The sequence below is a fragment of the Camelus dromedarius genome, chromosome 7 (genome assembly GCF_036321535.1).
Source record: "Camelus dromedarius isolate mCamDro1 chromosome 7, mCamDro1.pat, whole genome shotgun sequence".
Lineage (NCBI taxonomy): Eukaryota > Metazoa > Chordata > Mammalia > Artiodactyla > Camelidae > Camelus > Camelus dromedarius.
Window position 1 is genome coordinate 59,537,638 of NC_087442.1, and position 22,401 is coordinate 59,560,038.

Consider the following 22,401-nt stretch of genomic DNA (forward strand, 5'->3'; position numbering starts at 1 on the left):
AGTTCTCTCCTTCAGTTTTAGGGAAAGGGATGTTAATTTTATCTCCTCATTCCTTGAAGCATCTATAAAGATGTTAAAATCCATGTCCTGAGTTTATAGTTTTTAGGGTTGGTTGGTTCTATTCAGGATTCACAGTCCACACATGGCATTTGGTTGATGTATCTTTTAACTGCTGTGAATCTCTAGGTTTGACTGCCCCTCTTTTTTTTTGTGTTTCCTTGCAGTTTATTTGATGAGCGAATTGGGTCATCTTTCCTGTAGTTTCCCACAATTTGAATTCTGCTGATTGCACCCCTTGGTATTCTTCTGTCCCCAGTGTTGCCTCACAATTGATAGTTAGATCTGGAAGCTTGATCAAGTTTAAGGTTTTATTTATTTTTATTCTTTGGTTTTGGCTAGAATGCTTCCTAGGTGGTTGCGGACTGCCTCTCTCAGGTTCCTGGGTACTCACATCAGGAGGCACATAATTCCCGGTTGTTTCCTATGTTGTTATGTTTGGTGAGTGGGTTTGGATGTTGCCTTCCTGGTCGACAGCTGTTTGCATAACGGTTTGTTTTAGTTGGCTAAGTTTTAATATTCGCAGTTGTTCTTTCTGTTGCATTGTGATTTTCATTCTTTAAACACACACACGTGTGCCTGTGTTCGCATACATATATACATGTATATACACATGTATGGTACAATGAGTGTATTACAACTGCAAAAAATAATGGCTGTTAAAATCAGTTGGATATTAATTAATAGGTTCAGAGTTTGTGTTTGGGATGATGAAATGGGTAGTGCTAATGGCTGTACAACACTGTGAATGTGCTCAGTGCCACTGAATTGTGCACTTAAAATGGTTAAAATGTTAAATTTTACATTTGTTTTACCACAGTAAAAACGAATCAATTGAAAATAGATTGTAACATACAGAATTTAAAAAGTCCTTTGTTCCATGACTATTATTACTCTCTCCCAAAAGAGTAAAAGTGAAATGGAGGTGGGGAGGTAAATCTCTTGTTTACTGAAAAATGCCAGCTAATAAAATAGAAGGTATGATACAATTAGAAAAAGAGAAAAGATTACTTGGCAACTTGCAGGTAATAATTGATTCAGGCAAGTGTCCTCAATGGATGCTAAAACCCTTCTGTAAGAGATGATTGGAATTCCCGTTGTCTCACAGTATCTCCTTATCAATTACTCGCTGACTACAGAAGGGAAAAGGTACTGTTAGAACGAAGGACTAGCCTCAATCTGTGATCCAGTTTAACATCACCAGGAAGTGGGAGAAGCTGGCGTGGCGCACCCACTGGTGTGATGTGATGGGATGTATACATGACCTCTGGGCAATTCTTCCCGAACTGTTGAATTTGAATCTTAATTATGAGGAAGCAATCAGGGGCATCCAGAAAGTAGGACACTCTGTCAGACCTCTGGTCCGACTTTGAGAAAGTCAGTGTTACTCATGTGTGAAAAGGCTGGGTGAAAGAAGGCTCCCAAAGAGGTAGAACCAAGTGCAGTGCTTGAACCTGGGTCCTAAATAAATAAATAAAAGGACGGCCCAGTTAGAGCAACTTGAATAAGGCATTTATATTAAGTGATGCTGTGTTAGCTGGCTCGGACTGCCGTAACAAAGCACCGCAGACTGAGCGGTGTCAACAACAGACATTTATTTTCTCGCAGCTCTGGAGGCTGGAAGTCCAAGAGCAAGGTGTTGACGGGGTTGGCTTCTTACGAGGCCTCGCTCCTTGGCTGATAGATGGCTTCTGTTATCCTTATGTCTTGGCATGGCCTTCCCGCTGTGTCTCTGTCCTAATTGCCTCTTCTTATAGGGACACTAGTCTTCATGAGTAAGCGTCCACCTTAATCACATCATTTTACTGTAATTACCACTTTATTCTATCTACAAATACAGGCATATTCTGAGATACTGGGGTTTCGGGCTTCAGCATATGAATTTGGGAGGGTCCCCAGTTCAGCCCATAACAGATAGTGAATCATTTTTGAATTGTCTGGTGTGAGATAATGATACTGAGGTTCTTAAGGAAAACAGTCCTTTGTTTCTTATTTTTTATGCTTCCTACTAGATTTTAAAGTCCTGAGGACAGGGACCTCCTGTAGACAACAGATGTCCCACAGAGTACCTGTGACGTAACGTTCAGACAGCGTTCGCTGAATCGTTCATTTACTTGACTGCCACCCACGGCGGAGTGAACGGGGGAAGGAGGTTTTCTGCTGCATGTGTGTGGTTTGTTGGAAGCTTTTATCTTTTCCTAATAAACCATTTTCACAATCCCCTCCACCACTCACCAAAATGAAAAATAATAATTGGAAAATAATAGGGAAGGTGTGCTTGAGTAATCTCCAGGAGGGCACACAGTGGAGAATCATGGCTGTGGAATAAACTTCCATGGCGACCAGAGAGGCTGCTTCAAAAGGATGCTCCTGGAGAAACGTGCTCCCTTTTGACTAAGAAGGTCTGGCTGCATCATCGGGAAGCATTCCCAGCAGGTCCAAACGGGATGTCTGTTGCTGCTGTTTCAGACTAGCTGGTCCCAAGAGCATCCTGGCTCCTCCAGGTGGCTTGAAAGGAAAGGCTGGTGACCTATCAGGCCTCGTCTCTGACTCTGCCCGGCCTGCAGGGAAGGGCTTCCATGCCTTGTAAGCCTGGGCACACTTACTTTATCACAGTCACCTCTGCATTTGAGGCTTCTACTTCCTTCCCCCTGTGAACTGTGCCAGAAGTAAAAGCTCAGCCCCTGGTTCTCTTCCTTTGGTGTTTCTGGGAGATTCTGTTACCCTGCTTTTGGTGTCCACCAGCAGTTTGAGAAGAGCCTGGTCTTGACCTTTGCCCAGTTTTCCATTAGATTGTTTACCTTTTCACATTGATTTGTTCTAAGAGCCCTTTTAAATTAAGAACCTTGGCCCTTTGTCCTGTGACACATTATTTATTTATTTGTTGCTGTTGTTTAATGTTTAGCTGGTTCATGCACACTTCTGATTTTTAAAAAAATTTTCATGTTACATGTTTATTAATCTTCGCCTGGATGCCTTCTGTGTTATGTGCATCCTGGGTTGTCTGTCATATTTAAACCTGGCTTCCCCACTAAGTATTACGTGAGAAACTATTCCCATCTGATGTCAGATGAAAGGTAGGGAACCGGTTTAGTTTTTGTTGTTAAAATCGCAGGAGGTCATGAACCTTCACTAGTGCCGCATCATCGGCTGGCAGGACCCGCTGCCAGCCCAGTCCAGCTTCTCTGCTGGTTCAGATCCTTAGGAGGAAATCTGATTAGTTCAGAAAGCCAAGAGAGCCTTCCGTTAGGGCTCAGCTGTCTGCTGATGTCTCAGTCAGCTGGGCCGCTGTGAATATGGAGAGGATGCCAGTAACCCGGGAGCAAGGCGCTGGTAGGTGCTGTCCCAGGTTGTGCTACTTTCATTCAATTCTTATTCTTTCTAACTGTCTAACGGATGAGAAAACAGGAAGTCATGTTGCTGATTAGCAATAGAGTCAGAATGTAAACATCCAGTTGCAAAGCCCATAAAATAGGTGCAAATAGTATTCTATGAAGGAAATCTGGTTGCAGAATCTGGAAAATCTTCCGGGAGAAATTAGCATCTGACTTTACTCCTTGAAAACATAACAGCATTTTAAAAACTTCTCCTTATGGAAATTTTCCATAGAAAATTAGAAGAGTGTAACAAACACCCATGTCCCTTCCTGGCTAGTTTCAGTAATTATGAATTTATAGCCAATCTTGCTTAATGTATACTGCACCCTCTCTTGTCCTCCCTTCCCCCCAATTTTTTCAAGGCAAATCCTGCAAATTGGATCATTATATCTCTATAACAGATTTTTAAGATGCACAAGCAAAATATTGTCATGATGTCTACAAAAATTTCAGTGGTTCTTCAATATAATCAAATATCTATTCTGTACACATTTTGCACATTCCTCTTATTGCCCTATGATTTTTAAAATAGTTTTTTGAGTTGTCATCTAAATAAGGCCCAGGCATTGCAATGGGTTGATGTGTCTTAATTTTCTTTTAATCTCTAGGTTCTCTTGGTTTCTTAATCTTGTGTCTGTCTCTTTCTCTCTGAAAGCCAGTATAACCTAATGATTGAAATCATGGACTGTGTTCAAATTATGGCTCTGGGCAAGTTGCTCTATCTCTCATCTATAAAAGGGTCATGGTTGTTTTTACTTCCTGGGCTATTTGGAGGGCCAGTGTGCTAATGTTTGTAAAGCTTGGAGCTGGGCCTGGGATACAGTAAGCTTTAAAGAAGTGTGAGCATCTGGGTGAGTTTGGAACCAGAGAAATTGCTCAAAGTCGTGTTTAAAGTCTGAGGGCTTTGGGGATGGAGGCAGGGGAGGGCTCACTCCAGTGAAATTGTGCACAGTCTTTGGGATGAGGATCCTAACTGTGCAGAGGGCTCCTGTTCTTTTTCTTTTAACTTCTTTCTGGGCTCTTGACTGTTCCTCAATTATATGATGTTGATGTGCAGCAGGTAAGGTATTATTTAGTGAAGGCAACTTTCTATTGTCCTTTGATTTGCTGCTTTCTCTTCCTCTGCATTTATTAAGTTACTATTCTCTCTCAGAAGCCATTTTAACTTTCTGTGGCATTATCTGGGCTCCAGCAACTTGTGATCGCCTAAGTAGAACCTTTCAGCACTTTATAAATATGTCATATACTTTTTATATTCCTTTGTTCCCCATCAGGAACACACATCCCAGTCTTCAGAACAGCACAATCAGTTTTTATTCATTTAAGGAGCAGTAGTAATTTGACGCCTGCTAATATGTAACAAATTATATTGGGAGTGGTAATTACAATTGCAGCTGGTTCCTAATTATACTGTAACCTTGATTCTTTGGAAAAAAACTGAGACTGAGTTCAGCATATAATACTGAGAAGAATATTCTGCATTAGGCAAGTCTGCCTTCCACTGAACTACAGGTATTTATGTACCATAATGCCAAGTCCAAAAGACTTTATTTCAGATTGCTTTCAGCTATGGTGGTGTCCCCTAGCACCATTCAAAGGATGGTGTAAAGTCCCCATCTTTGTTTGCCAACTTATTGGCATATCCTGCAGGTATTATAATTAGTGTGAAGACGATCTGGACTCTGGGGTTATTTTTGGCTCTGTGATTTACTATGACTCGTTTAAGACTCGGTATCTTAGACGCCGCAGCTTCCTCATCGGGAGAATGGGGATATTAAAGACCCTTCACCTCAGATAGTTTTAGTGATGTTTAAATGAGATCAGGCATAAAGCCTTTAGTACCAACATAAAACCTTTAGCCTAGCATAGAATTAAGGTCCCAGTAAAAGTAGGCTGGGCAGTGTTAATTGCTGTAATCAATAATAAAGGACTCCAGCCCTAAAACTACCTCTGCCACGCCTGACTCCAGCAGAGTTAGTTCTGCCACCACTCTAACTTACGATACTGCTCATCATCACACACTTTGTACCAACCCCTTGCTGGTAAGCCTGTCATTCCCCTCACCCCCTCCCGTGGGGCAGTTTCTCTGGTGATTTGGCGTTGTTCCCTCAGCGCCTGGCGCAGGGCCCGGCTCAGGCTTCCGATAGGCGTTGCGTGAGTGAGCAAGTGTAACAGCATCTAAGGCAGTGGTTCTCAGCCAGGGGCGGGGTAGTTCTGCCCCCAGGGGATATGGGGCAGTGTCTGTAGACATTGTTGGTTGTCCCATCTGGGAGAAGGGGTTGCTCCTGGCATCTAATAATTAGAGGCCAGGGGTGTTGCTAAACATCCTACAAGGCACCAGACAGCCCTCTTGGACAAAGAATTATCTGACCCAAAACATCAGTAGGGGCAAAGTTAAGAAACCCTAGCCTAAGGCAACTTGACTGCCTTAGGTTTTGGCCTGTGGGAAAGGTGTAGGGCTTGGGGCAGATTAACCTGCTTGACCACCAGGTTTCTTAACTATACCGGGAATCGAATCCAGCCTACTAAAGGATTCTCTGAAAAGAAAGGGAGATTATACAGGTGTGTGCCTGCCTGATCAGGTTCGTCTCGATGGTCCTGGCTATCCAGGACCTTTTAATTTTTAAAAAATAGACTTTATTATTATTTTTTGAGTGGTTTGAGGTTTATAGCAAAATTGAAGGAAAGGTTCAGAGATTTCCCATAAACTACCCGCCCCTACACAGATGCATAACCTCCACCGTTACCATCATCCCCATCACAGTGGTACGTTTGTTACCGTTGATTAGCTTACATTGACATAATTACCCTGAAGTACCCCAGGTCATAATTACCCAAAGTCCATGGTTTACATTAAAGTTGACTGTTGGCATTGAACATTCTATGAATTTTATAGTGATGTGTGTCTGTCATTACAGTATCATATAGAGTCTTTTCACTGCTCTAAAAATCCTCTGTGCCCTGCCTGTTTTCCTCTCATATTCCCAACCTACTAATGTTTTTTACTGTCTCCATAGTTTTCCCTTTTCCAGAATGTCATACAGTTGGAATCCTACAGTATGTGGCCTTTTCAAACTGACTTCTTTCACTTATAAACATGCATTTAAGTTTCCTTCATGTCTTTTCATGGCTTGTTAGCTCATTTTTTAGTGCTAAGTAATATTCCACTGTCTGGATGTACCACAGTGTATCCATTCACTGACTAAAAGACATCTTGGTTGCTTCCAACTTTTGATAGTTATGAATAGAGCTGCTGTAAACATCCATCCATCCTGGTTTTTGTGTGGACGTAGTTTTCAACCCCTTTGGGTAAACACTGAGGGGCATGAATGTGGATCGTATGGTAAAAGTATGTTTAGTTTTGTAAGAAACCTCCAATCAGTCTTCCAAAGTGGCTCTACCACTTTGCGTTTCCCTCAGCAAACAATGAGAATTCCTGTTGCTGAACATCCTCACCAGCATTTAGTGTTCCAGAGGTTGGCCATTCTTATAGGTATGTAGTGGTATCTTGTTTTAATTTGCATTTTCCTGATGACAGATAATGTGGAGCATCTTTTCATATGCTTATTTGCTATCTATACATCTTTGGCGAGGTGTCTGATGTCTTTGGCCCATATTTTAATCTTAATTGGGCAGGTTGTTTTCTTACTTTTGAGTTCTTTGTGTTTTTTGGATAAGTCTTTTATTGGCTCTTCTTTTGCAAATACTTTATCCCAGTGTTTGGCTTATCTTTACATTCTCTTGATGATGTCTTTCCCAGAGCAGAAATTTCTGTTTTAATGATGTCCAGCTAGATCATGGCTTTGGTGTTATATCTAAAAAATGATCACCAAACCACAAAGCCATCTAAGTTTTCTCCTATGTTAGAAGAGTTTTCCATTTAGGTCTGTGATCCATTTTGAACTAATTTTTGTTAACAGTGTAAGGTCTGTGTCTAGAATCATTTTTTGCATGTAAATGTACCATTTCAGCACCATTTGTCAAAGAGACTGTCTTTGAATCGTTGTCAAAGATCAGTTGGCTATATTTATGTAGGTCTATTTCTAGGCTTTGTATTGTGTTAGATTGAGGATTATTATATCTTCTTGGAGAATTGACCCCCTTGTCATTATATATTGCCCCTCTTTATCCCTGATACCTTTCCTTGCTTTAACATGGGTTATGTCTGAAATTAATATAGCTACTCTGTTTTCTTTTGATTGGTGTTGAGCACAGTATATCTTTCTCCATTCACTTACTTTTAATCTGTATGTGTCTGTATATTTAAAGTGGGTTTTTTGTAGATAGTGTATAGGTGGGTCTTATCTTTTAATGCATTCTGACAATCTATCTTTTAATTAATTGGTGCATTTAGACCATTGATGTTTAAAGTGATTTTGTTTATCCTGCTTGGTGTTTTCTGATCTTCATGGATCTGTGGTTTGGTGTCTGACACTGATTTGGGGGAAACTCTGAATTACTGTTATTTCAAATATTCCTTCTGGTCCTTTCTTCTCCTTCTGGGATTCCCATTACATTTATATTACATCTTTTGTAGTTGTCCCACAGTCTTGGATATTCTGTTCTGGCTTTTTTTTTTTTTTTTTTTCCAGTCTTTTTTTTTTTTTCTCCTTTTTGCTTTTCAGTTTTGAAAATTTCTACTGAATTATCAAGCTCAGAGATTTTCTCCTCAGTTGCTTCAAGTCTACTAATAAGCCTGTCAAAGGCATTCTTCGTTACTGTTACAGTGTTTTTGATCTCTAGCATTTCTTTTTAGTTCTTTCTTAAATTTTCCTTTTTTCTGCTTACATTGCAGATCTGTTCTTGCACCTTATCCATCAGAGCCCTTAGCATATTAATCATGGTTGTTTTAAATTCCTAGCCTGATAATCTCAACACTCCTGCCATATTTGAGTCTGGTTTTGATGCTTGCTCTGTCTCTTCAAATTGTGTTCTGTTTTGTTTGCCTTTTAGTATTCTTTGTAGTTTTTTTCTTGATAGCCAGGATAGGCTATGATCATAATGTACTGGATAGAAGGAACTGCTGTGAACAGTCCTTTGGTAATGTGGTATGGTGTAGAGCGTGAGGAAGTGTTCTGTAGTCCTATGTCAAGGTCTCAGTCCATAGAGAGCCCGGGTCCCTGGGCAGTGTACTTCACAAGTGTTTCTCAATTGTTTCTTCCCCTTAGGTGGGAGAGGTTGGCTAGAGGTGGCTGGAGCTGGGTGTTTGCCTTCCTTCTGGGCATCTGGCTCTGATCATACCCCAGCAGGTTAGGCTCTTATTAAATAATTTCTCTGGAAGGCAGACCTTGTTATAAAGAACAGACTGCTCCGATGCATTTCAGCATGGTTCCTTTTCCTCTCCTCCTGCTGGAAGTGCAAGGTGATTTTTCTCTGATAGTCACTGAGAACCAAGTTGATTTCTAGGAGGTAAAATTCAAAACAGTGTGGGGAGTACCCTATGTCTTGGTTCCCCTAAGGTTTCTTTAAGTTCTTGTCTTGTCCATATTGAGCCTTCAGCAATTGGTCACACACATTGGTCCCTACAGAGGTTTCAACTAATGGGTTTCAGCTCTTGTGATTCTCTGGTTCTGCCTTTTTGTCCCTCCATTTTTGGGTTTGCAGTGGTTTACTTGGTGACCTCACTTTTCTGATTGATCTCAGGAGAGTGGTTGATTTTTCAGTTTTTTAACTTTTCACCTTTGGTTAGGACAGAGTGGCAACTTCTAAGCTCCTTACACTGAACTGAAAGCCAGGAGTCACCGTCATCTCTTGACTACCTTTCCTACAATGGAGAGAATCCCTACATTACAAGACCTGCCTGCCAGAATGTGTGAGTCAGAACTCAGTTTCTGTCTTTCTTTGCAGCCAGGGCACAAGCGCATGATCTTGTTCTGCCAATTAGATGCTCATGTGTGACTTAGATTTGGAAGAGGCAACACGAGGAAGCAGCTCATGTGTGAAGTTTCCTACCAGGCAGCCCAGGCAGCCCAGGCAGCCCAGGCAGCCCAGGCAGCCTGCTTCTGTTGTGGGTTCTGAGGTAGATTTCTCAGCAGGTGCTTCTGGGATAGTTTCGGGCATCACTGGTGGAGCCTTAGCTCAAGCTGATTCTCCAGGCTTCCTGACAAGACTGTGATCATCAGATAGAATTTTAACTGTTTTTCTTCTTAGCCTGTCATCTTTTGTTGTTTATTTCTAAGCTGAGTACATGGTGGTCTTCTATTCATATTTTGGATTAGAAATACCGTATTCCTGGGTTCTCAGCTTACATTTTTTAAGAGTAGCTGTTAATCATTATCAACATATATCAATTTAGGATTCACCGAGCACTTTTTCTTCATTCTGATTGGTCCTTAAGATAACTTTGTGAACTAGATAATTTTGTCATTTTGCCCCGTTTATAGATGGGGAAACTAAAACTTGGAGATGTTAACTGACTTGTCCAAGGTCACCTATTTAGCACTACGCTGGGACCCAAATCTTTTTTTCTGTTGTTTTTTTCCTTCCCATTTTTAAAAAAATTGAAGTATAATTGATTTACAATGTTGTGTTAGTTCCTGGTGTACAGCATAGTGATTCATTATACATATATACATACGTATTCTCGTTCATATTCTTTTCCATTACAAGTTACAAGCCATTGAATGTAGTTCCCTGTGCTATACAGTGGAACCTTGTTGTTTATCTGTTCTGTACAGAGTGGTTTGTATCTGCCAATCCCAAACACCGGGACCCAAATCTTGACTCGAAACCTGGTGATGTTTGCTTGCGGCAGGATGAGCAAGCATCTCTGTCTCCGTAAGGAGCTGAAAATACAAACAGAAAAATGTCTATTTCAGAAAAGACTCGCACTGTCTCTTGTCAAACTTTTAGTCTTGGGAACATTTACTGGAATGTTAGCTTTAGCTTAATAACAATAATAATAAAATCTAAAATTAGAGGGCTCAATGTTATTTTGGCATAACCCACAGCTGAAACACCACCATTCATTTCTTAACTGTTGTACTCTGCTGCTTCATAGAGAATTTTAATGGCAGTGGATTTGTCATTGTTTAATGTTTGTCTACAATAGTGCAGTTAAATCTGGCATACTTCACAAGCTGCTGAATCCTTCTGATAAATATCTCCAGCACCCCTGAAATGACCCACTTGTGTAATTACCCAGTGGGTTAACGTTTGTGGTGTCTGCTACTTTGTAAGTCAATTGTTGAGTGATAGGAACTTTTGAGGGTTGACTACATAGAAAGGTTGTGGTTTGAAGAATGCTTAACATGGCATCTTGTCTGTGTGCTCATGTACATTTTGGTAACTTTTTTTTAATAATTACTGCTCTTCATATATTAGAACTTACAGAAACTGTAAGCTGAGGAATGAATGACTCAGTGAATTTAAAGAAAAATTATTTTTCTTAAATGTGATGAGACACCTCTTTTTTCCTTCATGGTAACTGTGGTTCTGGGGAATTTCCAACTTTCTCTTACAATTACTGATTGTATCAGTCAAGGTTCACTTGCAGAGAGTAGAATCCACTGTAGCTGGTTCCAGCAGAGGCAAATTTATTGCAGGATGTTAAATGGCTTACAGAACTTGTTGGGAAGGTGAAGAACAGACATCAAGTGGAGCTCTCAGGAATGACTTTCAGGGCCTTCCAGCAGAGCAGGCCACCAGGGGAGCATCTGCCTGCCTTTTGTACACTCCTGAAACTGCCTGCCAAATGAGAAGTGTTTTAGAGCCATGCTGCCACTGGCCTGGGCAAGAGGAAAGTCAGACGCTTCCAACTGCCACAGGACACTCTCCGTGCCGTGGGAACATCAGACACTTCGAAGAATGATACTTGCTGACAGAAACAACAGAAGCGCAGCCCCCAACCTCCGAATCTTTGCATTCTCAAAACTTTGCCTTCCAAATCTCAGCTTCATCTGATTGACAGCACCTAAGCCACACACCTGCTAGGGCGTCTGGGAAATGTAGCTCTAACCTTCCAGTCTCTGCAGGATAGGAAGATCCGTGGGAAGAAGGTTCAGCCCCAGCTTCCAGATTATTGGGTCACAGTAGTGCTTTCCCCTCAAATCCAGGTCCACCTACTGCAGATACTTACTCAGACCGTGCAGGACCATTTCTCCTTTCATTTGCTTCTCACTACATGCCTACACGTTTGCATGTGCTTACCCACAGACAGTAGCCTGCTTTTGATGAGCTGCTGCTTCTGTTTATTTCATATTTAGAGTAAATAATTACTTCATGGCAGAAGAATTTTCAGTGAAAGTCTGTGCTTGTCTTGACTTTCAAACCTTTCAGATTTGGGTGGGTGATGGGGGAAGTATTGCTGAGTGAAGGCTGTGCTGTGCCATTGGTGAAGTAGCAACTGAGCGTTAGCATCCTGGGTTCTAACCCAGTGGTTCTCAACCTGGCCAGTCGTAAACTCGTGATGAAGCTTTAAAAGTACCTTATCTAGAGATGCTAATTCAGTTGACCTTTGTAGTCTAATTTGATAAGGCTGGACACTGATAAAACCAAAAAGTCCCTTAGGTGAGGTGAATATGCAGTTTGGGCGAGAACCTCGGTCCTAATCAGACAGAATTGAACATTAGCCACAGCTGTGGTTCTTTAAATGCATCAGAATCACCTGGAGAATTTGTTAAACCCCAGATTGATGGGTCCCACCCCCAGAGTTTCTGATTGGTAGGTTTGGGGGAGGGTGGGAGAATTGCATTTCCATTGGTCTAAAAGGAGCTACGTATTTTCATTGTAAAGACTTCTACTCACCTGCGAGACTTTCTTTAACGAACTTTTCAGATCTCCTACTTAGTTTCTGATCTTTGCCAGAGCTGGGGATGTGGCAGAGTAAGACGCCTGCAAGGAGGTCATGGTCTTACATCTCTCGAGCTTCCCAATGTAAGAGGAGAGCTTTTCTTTACATTTTCTTCTTCCTGTTGGTATCCCTCATTTTATGTAGGTTATGAGTGTTCCCTTCCACCACCCTCTGTTAGACCTAGCCACTATTTTGAGTGCACAGCTCTGTACCACTGCAGTTTGTTCAAGTATTGAGCGTACAACTTTGCCTTGGTTCTAGTGTAAGAAAGCCAGTTTTAAAAATATTCCTGCTTGTAGAAAAACCTTTCCCGGTATCCTCCTTTTGGCTGCTGGAACTCAAGTTAAAATGAGAGTGAATTTATTTGCGCTGAAAGGTATCTTTCGGGTTCTTCTTGCCGTGCTGCCCACTAGCCCTTTTTAAAAACTAGTCATTGAAGTTGTCTTATTGTTGGCTGTTTTTTTTTTTAAATATCTAGGATGTACCTAGCTAATATATATGTTTTGCAAATACTTTTGATAACCTATTTAAACCATATATAATGTTTGTTTTGTCAAAAATTTTCTGTGGAACATAGATTTATGGAATTGATCTGAAATTTCTATATTGTCGTTAAATAAAGGTAAACTCCTAGTTTAGGGGGGAAAAGGTATAATGTGTAGTTTTTCCAGTTCTTACCCCTCCCTCTCTCCCTTAAGCTGCATTTGATGTGAATGTTAGCTGCTTGTGTGTAAAAATCTCTGTTACATTGAGTTAAATAGCAAATAGTAATATTTCACAGTCATCTACCAAGAACTGTTTTTTGTTTTTTGTTTTGGTGATTGACTCCCAGACTATGTTTGAAAATTACTTTATTTAAAACTCTTGATATAAAAATTTTGTTTTACTGGTAGCCTCTATTTTTATAAACGCAAATTCAGAAGAGTAATGATAAAGCAAATCAAGCAATTAGATTGGAAGAAAAGTGGCTGTAAATATCTACATGCTATTATTATATGAGAGCTGTGTATTTATGTATAAAACAATGAAAATCAGCCTTCTGGAAAAACTCAAGTTTGATGAATCTTCTGAAGCCCAGTCAATTAAGGCTTGTCAGGTGATGCAGCGTGTGCTTGTTGAGCAGCTGTTCTGAGTTAGCTTCAAAAGGGAGGCTGCAGTTCTTGGCTCCCTTTTTGCAGCTCAGAGAGCTTGCTGGATTTTGGTTTTGCCACCAGGTAGACTCCACCCGAGTCACCTTCAGAACACCGGCACTTCTAACTGTAACTGAAGATTGTCTTCAGTAAAGCTGTGCAGGTGTTCTTCCTTCATCAAAACAAGAAGATAGGAATGGGAGGTAGAAGTAGAAATGGGAATTCTGAATAGCCTTCCTGCACTGGGAAACTAAATGGAATTCATGCAGAGGTGAGGCCCAGGAGGCTGGTAGCAATTTTTTGAATCCATACCCTTATTGAACTATGGTTATCTGTACTTGAATAGAATGTGCCTAGGACCTAACATGTATTTCAGTGGGCATCAGGGGAAGTCCATAGTGGTCATTAACCATTTGCTGTACCTGGAACTTTGAGTCTATTTTCGAGAAGTAACATTGGGTGGGGCTAGGATAGCACAGGGGATGAGTTTGAGAGACCTTAATGTGTGTTTAGTGGTTTGATGAATTCTTTTGAATACCCATGAGTTTCTTTTCTCTCCCCTCTCCTAATTTCTCCCTTCTCAAGTTATGAACCATGTTACTCATCAGCTAGACTTTTAAAAGAATAGGCATAGTAGCATATAAACACCTTTTGATAAACAATACAAGTGATGGATACCCTTTATTGAGTGCTTTAACTGCGTGGCCTTTTTGGTGCTAAGCACTTTATGTCATTATCTCCTATCACCCTTTCAACCATCTGGGACTTCCCATTTTATAGGTTAGGAAAGCATTTTAATACCTTGCTGCTAAAATAACATTCCATCTTTGCAATCTTATAATGAACACAGGGTGATATGGTAAAGACTTTGATACATATATCTATTATAACCAGGTAATCAGAACACACACACCACCCACTTTAGCGTTACACCACACCAACTCTTCAGAAAGGCCATCTTAATGCTTCACTGGATACCTGATAAATAGCATCTAGGGTTTGAAGACTGGGGAGAAGGGAGGAAAGAGAGGTCAGGGACTAGCTCAAGGTCACACTACTCGTGAGTTCAGAGGTCAGGCCAGCCCTCCAATCAAGGGTGGTCTGACACTGAAGCCATGTTCTTAACCACTGGCACTGGATAGAAACTACAAACTGGTATTAGGAGAAACTGGGAGATTCTTGATCTGTAGGCATGTGTTGTTATTATTAGTGGTTAATGTAAGTTACCAGAAGTTTGAAGCTGCCAACAATGTAGTTCAGTGAGAAAACCAACACAGTAGGAGCTAGAAGGTTTGGAATCTGATCTCAGCTCGGAAAACATTTAGAGATAAAAGTACAAATTGGTCCTAAATCTGACTTTCGGGGAAATAAGTGATCCTTTCTGAGTCTTGGTTTCCCCTTCTGTAAAATGGGGGTAATAGAATGCTCTCCCTGAGTCTCAGATTTGCTGTGAGAATCTAATGAAGTAATAGTCATGCTTTGAAAACTGTAAAGGGTTCTATACATGTTGGGTGACATGACTTAGAAGTGTTGGCCACTACATGGATTGTGCTTCTGACCCTGGGACAGTTAGAGTGAAAGCTTTCTTTCTGTCACGGAGGTGTCGCCCTCGTGGTGAGCGCTGAATGTGTGTTCCAGGATCAGGAAGTAGAAGGATGCTGTGGGAATTTAGGGCGGAGGAAGTTCACTCTGAAATAGCAGTGCCCAGAGAAGGCTTTATGAAGCGCATGGCAGAATGAATTAATTTGATTTTAACGGGTGTGTGCTGTTCAGATGGAGCAAGAGTAGTTCACTCTGTGGAAATTTACCTTTGCTTTAAAAGGAAGCCCAGTTAAGTGCTGAGGGTCACCGTAGGCCTCTTAAAAAATGTGATTTGTGGAACTCAGAGGGAATTTCTTTGCTCTTACAGAAGAGGATGGAGGCATTTTCTGCTGTCCCATGTTCTCTAGCTGTGTTTGTCCTACCCTTCCTTCCTCAGAATACAGACCTGAAAGGAGGGATCTTACGACTGTTAGATCAGTGCTATCATCAGTCCTAGGTTAGTTAGCAGTCTTTTTTCCCCATTAATTGAACAGTGGAGAACACTAATTTAAGATTTTAAAAAGATTACAAATTTTTATGGATAAAAATAGCATTGCTGATTATAAGTACTCAGCTGAAGTTAAGAGAGTTATCAGTCTTGCATAGGGAAACAGGGTGACCAGTGAACTGGTTTCAGCAGAACTACCTCTCCCATTCCAGTGATTAGTTAATAAAATTATTCCTGACAGTGGCGGCCAAGGAGCTCAGGCAGTTACATATTTAGAGACAGAGAACCCATTGTCCAGAGATCTCAGAAGAGCCTTTGCAAACACACAGAAGGGATTTAGAACAATTTGCATAAATCTCCCTGTGGATAGCGACATGGCTCCAGTATTGGGGGTGGTTCCAGGAACCCCTCCTTGGCTGTATCATGGGGTGACGCTGTGCTTGGTGAGAATTCAGTCTTAGGACGGGTTTTGCCAGCAGGATTGGGTGATGGGATGCTGAATAAGCCCACTGTTTGGTTCCACATAAGGACTCTTTTGTGTTGGCCTGGGGCAGCCACGTTCAGGTTTGTCGTCTTTTCCCCCTGTGATGTTTTTGGACTTTGTGGGCTGGAGAATTAAGCACAACACCTATTCTGAGACAATCTGTCAAATTTTGGTCTTGAAAGGTAACCATAGCCCCTTGTGTTCTAGAATGTGGTGAATAAAAGTCATACATTTGGAGACTTAAGATTTCTTTTTTTGTATTGAAGTGTAGTTGATTTATAATGTTAGTTTCAGATGTACAACATTGTTATTCAATTTTTTATAGATTATACTTCATTTGAAGTTATTAGAAGACAATGGTTATATTTCCCTGTGCTGTACAATTGGAGACTTGTGGTTTCTTAAAGGTCGGGAGAGGAGACTTGGCTTCGCATGCCCAGATAGCTGAGCATTCACGCCTGTTTGTTGTGGAACTTTGCGAAGTAACTTCCTTTTGTTTATTAATACTATTTGCCTTACTCATTAACTTCGTTAAGAATTTTGTTCTCTTGCATAGGTAACAAACAAGCTATACTTTAATATTCCCCTATGAAAGGGTGTGGGTCACTCTGGGGTGTAGTTTAAAATGCCAGGTGGTTACAAATCTGTTTCAGCTTTTCTTTTTCTTTGTTTTGAAAAAAAAAATATTAAATACTACCTATCAGGAGTTTTACTGGTTTATTGCACAGAATGTTATCATTCTGGAAGCCACATACACAGTCTGATTTAAAATCCAGAGAGTAGTGTATGCACTGGGGATATTTAGTGCTTTAAGTACGAAAATGAAATCCACTAATTTCTAACCTGGAGTTTATTTTCTTTCAGTCTGCTAGCTTGATTTCTCAGCTTTGTTCTAATAATATAAACATTTTATGTTTATTTATAGGTGGCTTTAACCAAGAGAGCAGATCCAGCTGAGCTTAGAACAATATTTTTGAAGGTCAGTATAAAGGATTCTATTTTGTTTCTTGTTTGATTTGTGTTCTATAACTTTTAAAGATTATTTTTGAGCAGCTCTTTATTTCATTGTTAGATTTTTAAAAAATCCCCTCAAGTATCTTTACTAAAGACGTATGAAAGAGATCCTTTATAATTTTGTCTGTTTTAAAAAATGTATCAGATACTTGTAGGCAACAGTTAGTTTGTGACGGCTGCGTGATTTATATTTTAATTTCTTTTGTCTCACATGGTGCCAGGTATTAAAAAGGAATTGCTGGGGGATTTAGTCTCACAACCCATTTACCTTTATCAGGATTGACCTGTGCAGTTTGATGATATGAATGCTTTTTCTCCTAAGAAGTTTAAAGCTCTTTGTAAACATCTTAGTAATCCTTCATTCATCCGGAGGGGACTGTCATTGTCTCTCTTTGTAGAACCTTGCTGTTGGTACCATCACCATTATTGTCAGATCATTTTACTACAACTGTGATGCCCCTGAGGAGGCCTCAGTTATGAGTAAGGGTAGATAAGACATCACAACAGACACCATGCAAGTTCCTTTCCTTAGTTTCTTATACTTTGCTCTACTTTGTGATTTTGGGCACCGACTGATTAATACGCCAATAAAAATCTACCTCAGGTCCCAAACATGAACCACTTTTAAAGTTGACTGGTATTACTCAAAAAAGAAAAGGCCCCTTTTGTAAAGATTTTACAAAGTGTTTTAAAATACTGAAATTTTAAAAAGTATGTAGGTGGGCCTTTTCTAAGCATGGTGAAAGGGTAGCCGTGCTGTATATAAAGAGGACCAAGGCTTCAAGTGAGAAGCTTGTCCTGCTGCTGTGTACCAAATATATGGCTTACAAAGCTGTTAATTCTGTGAGCATCACTTTCCTCATCAAAATGTGTTACTATTTAAAAAACTGAGAAATCAGGGAATTTGAATACTGATAGGATTATATGATATTAAGGAATTCTTATGAATTGATTTTTTTAGGCTGGGTAATGGTATTTTGAATATGGAAACTGTAAAAGAGTCTTTTTCTTTAAGACTATATACACTTAAGTATTTACAGATGAGATTAGGATACATGAGATTTGCTTTTAAATAATCCAGTTTTGGTGGGGTAGGAAAAATAAATGGGCAGTGCGATGATTAACTTTTGCAGTTGGGAAATGGAATGTCAGGTTTAGTATACTATTCACTTTACTTTGTATATATTTGAGAATTTCTTATGTTACAAAAATTGTAAATCTCAATGAAAAAACTTGAAGATGGTTTGCATTAGATATTGATTCAGTAAATGATTAAAATTAAATAATTCAAACTAAGAGATGAAGACTCCAAAAGAAAATGGTTAAATAATAAGCAGAATATGAGAAAAAAGAGTAAATTTGTCGGGTGGATTAGATCACACATAGAAAAGCAGAATTCTTTATAAGTTTGTTTGTTGCCCAGAAAGGTCAATACAGTGTAGAGATTCTAAGGTGGAAAAGGATTCTGGATAATGAAAGTCCAGAAAACAGACACTCAGGTGTTTCTGGCCTAGAAGGGCGTCTATTTCTGTGCTCGTTGGCCCCCTTGGTTGGGCTGAGGTGTGTATGAGGGAACCGTAGACGTTTTTAGCATGTGAATCTGAGGTCTCTGTTGTGAAACCCAACTGATGGAATTCTGGAAGACCACTGTAGAAGAGCACATGAGTGATTGCTGCAGAGCCTGGCGAGATGAATAAAACCTGTTAAGTCGAGCTGGCAAAGTCATAATCATTCTCTGAACTCAGAATCTGTTACTTCGGTTTTCTGAACCAGCAATGGTCGTGGGCATCCTTCTGACAGGAAATGGGAGCAATGTAGAGTATCCCAGTAGATGGTGCATCTTGGATACTTACTGGTCTTTGGTGTGATTCAGGGCAAAGGCTCCAGTTAAAAGCTGTGTCCACCTTTTGAGACCACGTGGTAGCTGGTGAGGCTAGGTTAAGATCCTACTTTGAAACAACATATCTTTTCCGCTGCTACATCTTAGCAGTAGGCAAGTCTTGACTGGAGACAAATGATTGATCAGGTGGACCCAGGGAGGGTAGGAGTCTGTGCCGAGTTCTGGAGAGCCACCTGTGGGTGGGGCTTCTGCCTCAGTGGGCCTGCAGGCTGGGGTGGAATCTTTGGGACCAGACAGGGAAGTGCTGTCTTCCCTTGGGGTGGCTAGGACTCCATGGCTTTTGAGTGAGAGTTCCATATGACTTAGTCTGATGGGGTGATGTGGGGGTAACTGTCCCTGAAGAAAACAGTGATCAGCAGTTTCTGGAAGGGATTGTGGATCTGGCAAAAGTTCGGGTGATCTCATCAGGCTCGGGTAGTGTGGTACCAACGCAAATCCATCTTGGCTCAGCACGCTGAGGATCTCTTGTTTATTCTCGACCGCAGATGGTGTTGTGGTGGGGGAAGAATAGGGAGCGAGGCGCTCCGGGGGCCATGCCAGGCACGTCTCCGCTGTTGCCCGGCTTTTCAGTAAAGTGTGGATCAGCAGTGAGCACTCTATAAACCGACTATGCTGATTTTCAGACTTGTTCCTTCCTTATAAATATCCCAGCCTTCTCTCTGCTAAACTAGTTAGATGATTCTTCTGTAGCCTTGGAGAGGTAGAGGTTTCATTCAGCCCTTTGGACCAGATGTGCTGGTGGCAGGGGAGCTGGCAGCTGTGGAGATCAGAAAGAGCTAGTGGAGCCGAAGCAGACAGGGAAGAAGGGTTTGGGAGGGCTAAAATGGGCCCAGTTGTGGCTTACTTTATGTTTTTGAGAGGAGTTAAAATCAATTCCACTTTTCTTTTTCTGAAGTTGCTTACTGTATGTTGAGCACAGTGTCAGATGTTGGGAATATAAAGATGTATTAATAATGGCTCCATCCCTTAACTATGTGCCTATGTATGCACTTTAGTGTAAAAACAAAACAAAACAAAACCCGTAATATGGTTGATGTGCATTATATAGCATTCATTAGCAGGAAGATGATGTGGGGCTAATTACATCTTCCTAGAGAGGGTCATTGAAGTTATACGGAGGTGGTGACATATGAACTGGACTCAAAGATAAGTAGGTATTTATCAGATGGAGAAGTAGAGGAGGGTTGTGGAGCAAAGGAAGACCATTCCAAGCAAAGGAAATAGCATGAGCAAAGCAAAGAGCTCTGAGTGCCAGCTGTGGGGGTGACCTGGAGCACAGGGTCTTGGGCAGTGGTACTAGAATGACAGGCGGGGTGGGACTTGGTGTCAAACATCCCCAGCCTAAGGCTTTTTTTTTTTTTTTTTTCATGCAGACTGTTCTCGCGAAATGTGGAGGGTAGTGTTTTGTCTGAATGTAGAAGTTGAACTCTAGATGTAATCAGGTTTGTTTCTAACCTAACATTACCATGGGTTTTTCCCCTGCCTAACGCTTTCCATGCAGCTTCGTGTTAAACAGGTGTGTATTGAGTACTTACTTACTGAGTTTAAATAAAGCGTCATGAAACTTTGCAGTGAGCGGGATGTGCAAAAAAGAATAAGCAAAGACCATATCTTAAAAGAGTTCAGATTTTATACAGAAGACCAGATTTACAGGCCTGTAGAAGGTTAAAAAAAAAAACAAAACAAAAAACTAAGTCAGCATACTCAAGGGTCACTTGTGTGGTTAAAGCAAAAGCCACAGGAAGTGGGAGGAGGGAGCAGTCCCTGCGGTGGTGAGAGGTCAGAGAAGTCTCCTTGGAGAGGGGGTTTGAGGAGCCTCAGGGGTGCGTGGGAGCTGGGGAGGCACAGAGGAGGGCAGCCGAGGGTTCTGGGGAGCAGGTCCACGTTGGAGAGAAGGCCTGGAGATGGGTTTGGGAGCAAACAGCCTCTCTGGATGGAAGGATTTTTGCTTATTCTTCAAATGTTTATTTAAATTCAACTCTGTGCCAAGGAGTCTGCCAAATATTACAGGGTGTGGGTGACAAAATTAGAAAGATAATTGGGAGTTTGGCATTTCTGCTAAACAATAGCAAGCCATTGAAGGTTTTCTGAGTTATGTAGTGACACTGGAGGGTGGGTTTGAGATTTGATTGGTGCAGCAAGGCCACGGGTTAGGCAGCTTTGGATGTAATCCTGGTGTGAGGCCCTAATAACTTGATGAGGGTTGTGGCAGCAGGGGGAATGGAGAATGGGCAAGTTCAAGACGTTTTGAAGGACTGTCTGATGAAAATGACTGATCTTGTATAGTGGATGAGAGAGAGCAGTGGGTAAATATGACCACTGGATAGATTTGCAGGGTGCAGGGTGGTGCCAGTAATAAAAATGGAGAAATTGAGGAGACAACCATTAGCTCAAGGAGGGAGCCAAGCAGGTGATGCTTACTGTCCAGAAGTACGGAGCTGGAAGCAACTAAATGCCTGTAGTGTGAGATGTGGAAGATGGGAAGACTGGACAAGGGAAATAGGTTATATTACAATCTGTAATAGTAATATCTAGTGATGCACACTTGGATTTTATAATTATTCTTTGTTAACGAAAGCATAGTACGTATGTTAAATTTTTTGTAGACAAATTTGGAAAAACAGGTTTTTTTGAAAACCTTTTTTCTTATGACAGAATGATTCACTCTGAAAATTAAAAAGCAGATTGTGAAGAAAAGTCACTGTTCCATATATATTTATATCTATATGTTTATATATACATATATCCATTTCCTACTCTTTCTCTCCGTTTCTCTGTCTCTATAATGAATATAATTTTTTTCCTTAACGGGAGGAAAAATACTGTTTCATGCTCATTTTTTTCCCTCAGCTAATATGTTGTGAATATCTTTTCCTATAATTGAATGCATCTCTGCAGTATTTTTATTGCTGTGCTGTTCCTGTGTATAGCTGGTTTACCGTAATTTGTCTAGCCACTCCTTATTATTGGATGTTTAGTTGTCTTCTCTGTTTTACTATCGTAAAACTGTAATGAATACCCTTGAACCTACATTTTTCATATAGCTAGCATTTTCTTAGGATACATTTATAGAAGTGGCATCATTGGATTAAAGAGTAGGTTTACAACATTTTACAGTTTTTGATTCTGGGCAGACTGCCTTTCAAGAAGGTTGTATCCATACACATTCTGGTAGGAGTATAGAAGTTTACTTTTCTCCACATTTTGTTGTCGACTCAGATTATTCAAAAAATACAGCAGCAACAATAAAAGACCTTTCTGCCAACTCGTTAGTTGAAAAATTGAATCTTATTTGAAATTTGTTTTTTAATCAACATCAATATATTTATTCACTATTTGTGATTCTTAATTACATTTAAAATTTTTTATATTACAAACATATAGAAAGTAGAATAGTAAACACCCACATAACCAATACCTAATTTAAATTACATTTGTCATATTAGTTTCACATATATGTGTGTGTGTGTGTATACACACACACACTGGTATATTTCAGTGTAAGTTAGCTATCATCATAATTCACCCTAAATTTCAGGATCTAGCTCCAAATAATAACAGTTTCCCTCATGGCCATAATATATATCATTGTGCACTTAATGCAATGAATACTAATTCC

The 22,401-nt window shown here is 40.5% G+C and overlaps 1 protein-coding gene across 4 annotated transcripts in view; it reads left to right on the forward strand.

Moving 5' to 3' along the window:
* The window catches only part of SLC25A13 (solute carrier family 25 member 13), a 179,888-nt gene that overhangs the window by 9,864 nt on the left and 147,623 nt on the right, over positions 1-22,401 (forward strand). For 2 of the 4 annotated variants that reach the window (XM_031454931.2, XM_031454932.2), the window contains exon 2: positions 16,794-16,847. In XM_031454931.2, coding sequence (XP_031310791.2) covers positions 16,794-16,847 — 54 coding nt within the window. Of the gene's footprint in view, positions 1-2,204; positions 2,224-15,859; positions 16,051-16,793; positions 16,848-22,401 lie in introns of those variants that run through there. The other 2 variants (XM_064487552.1, XM_064487551.1) reach the window with 2 other exon arrangements.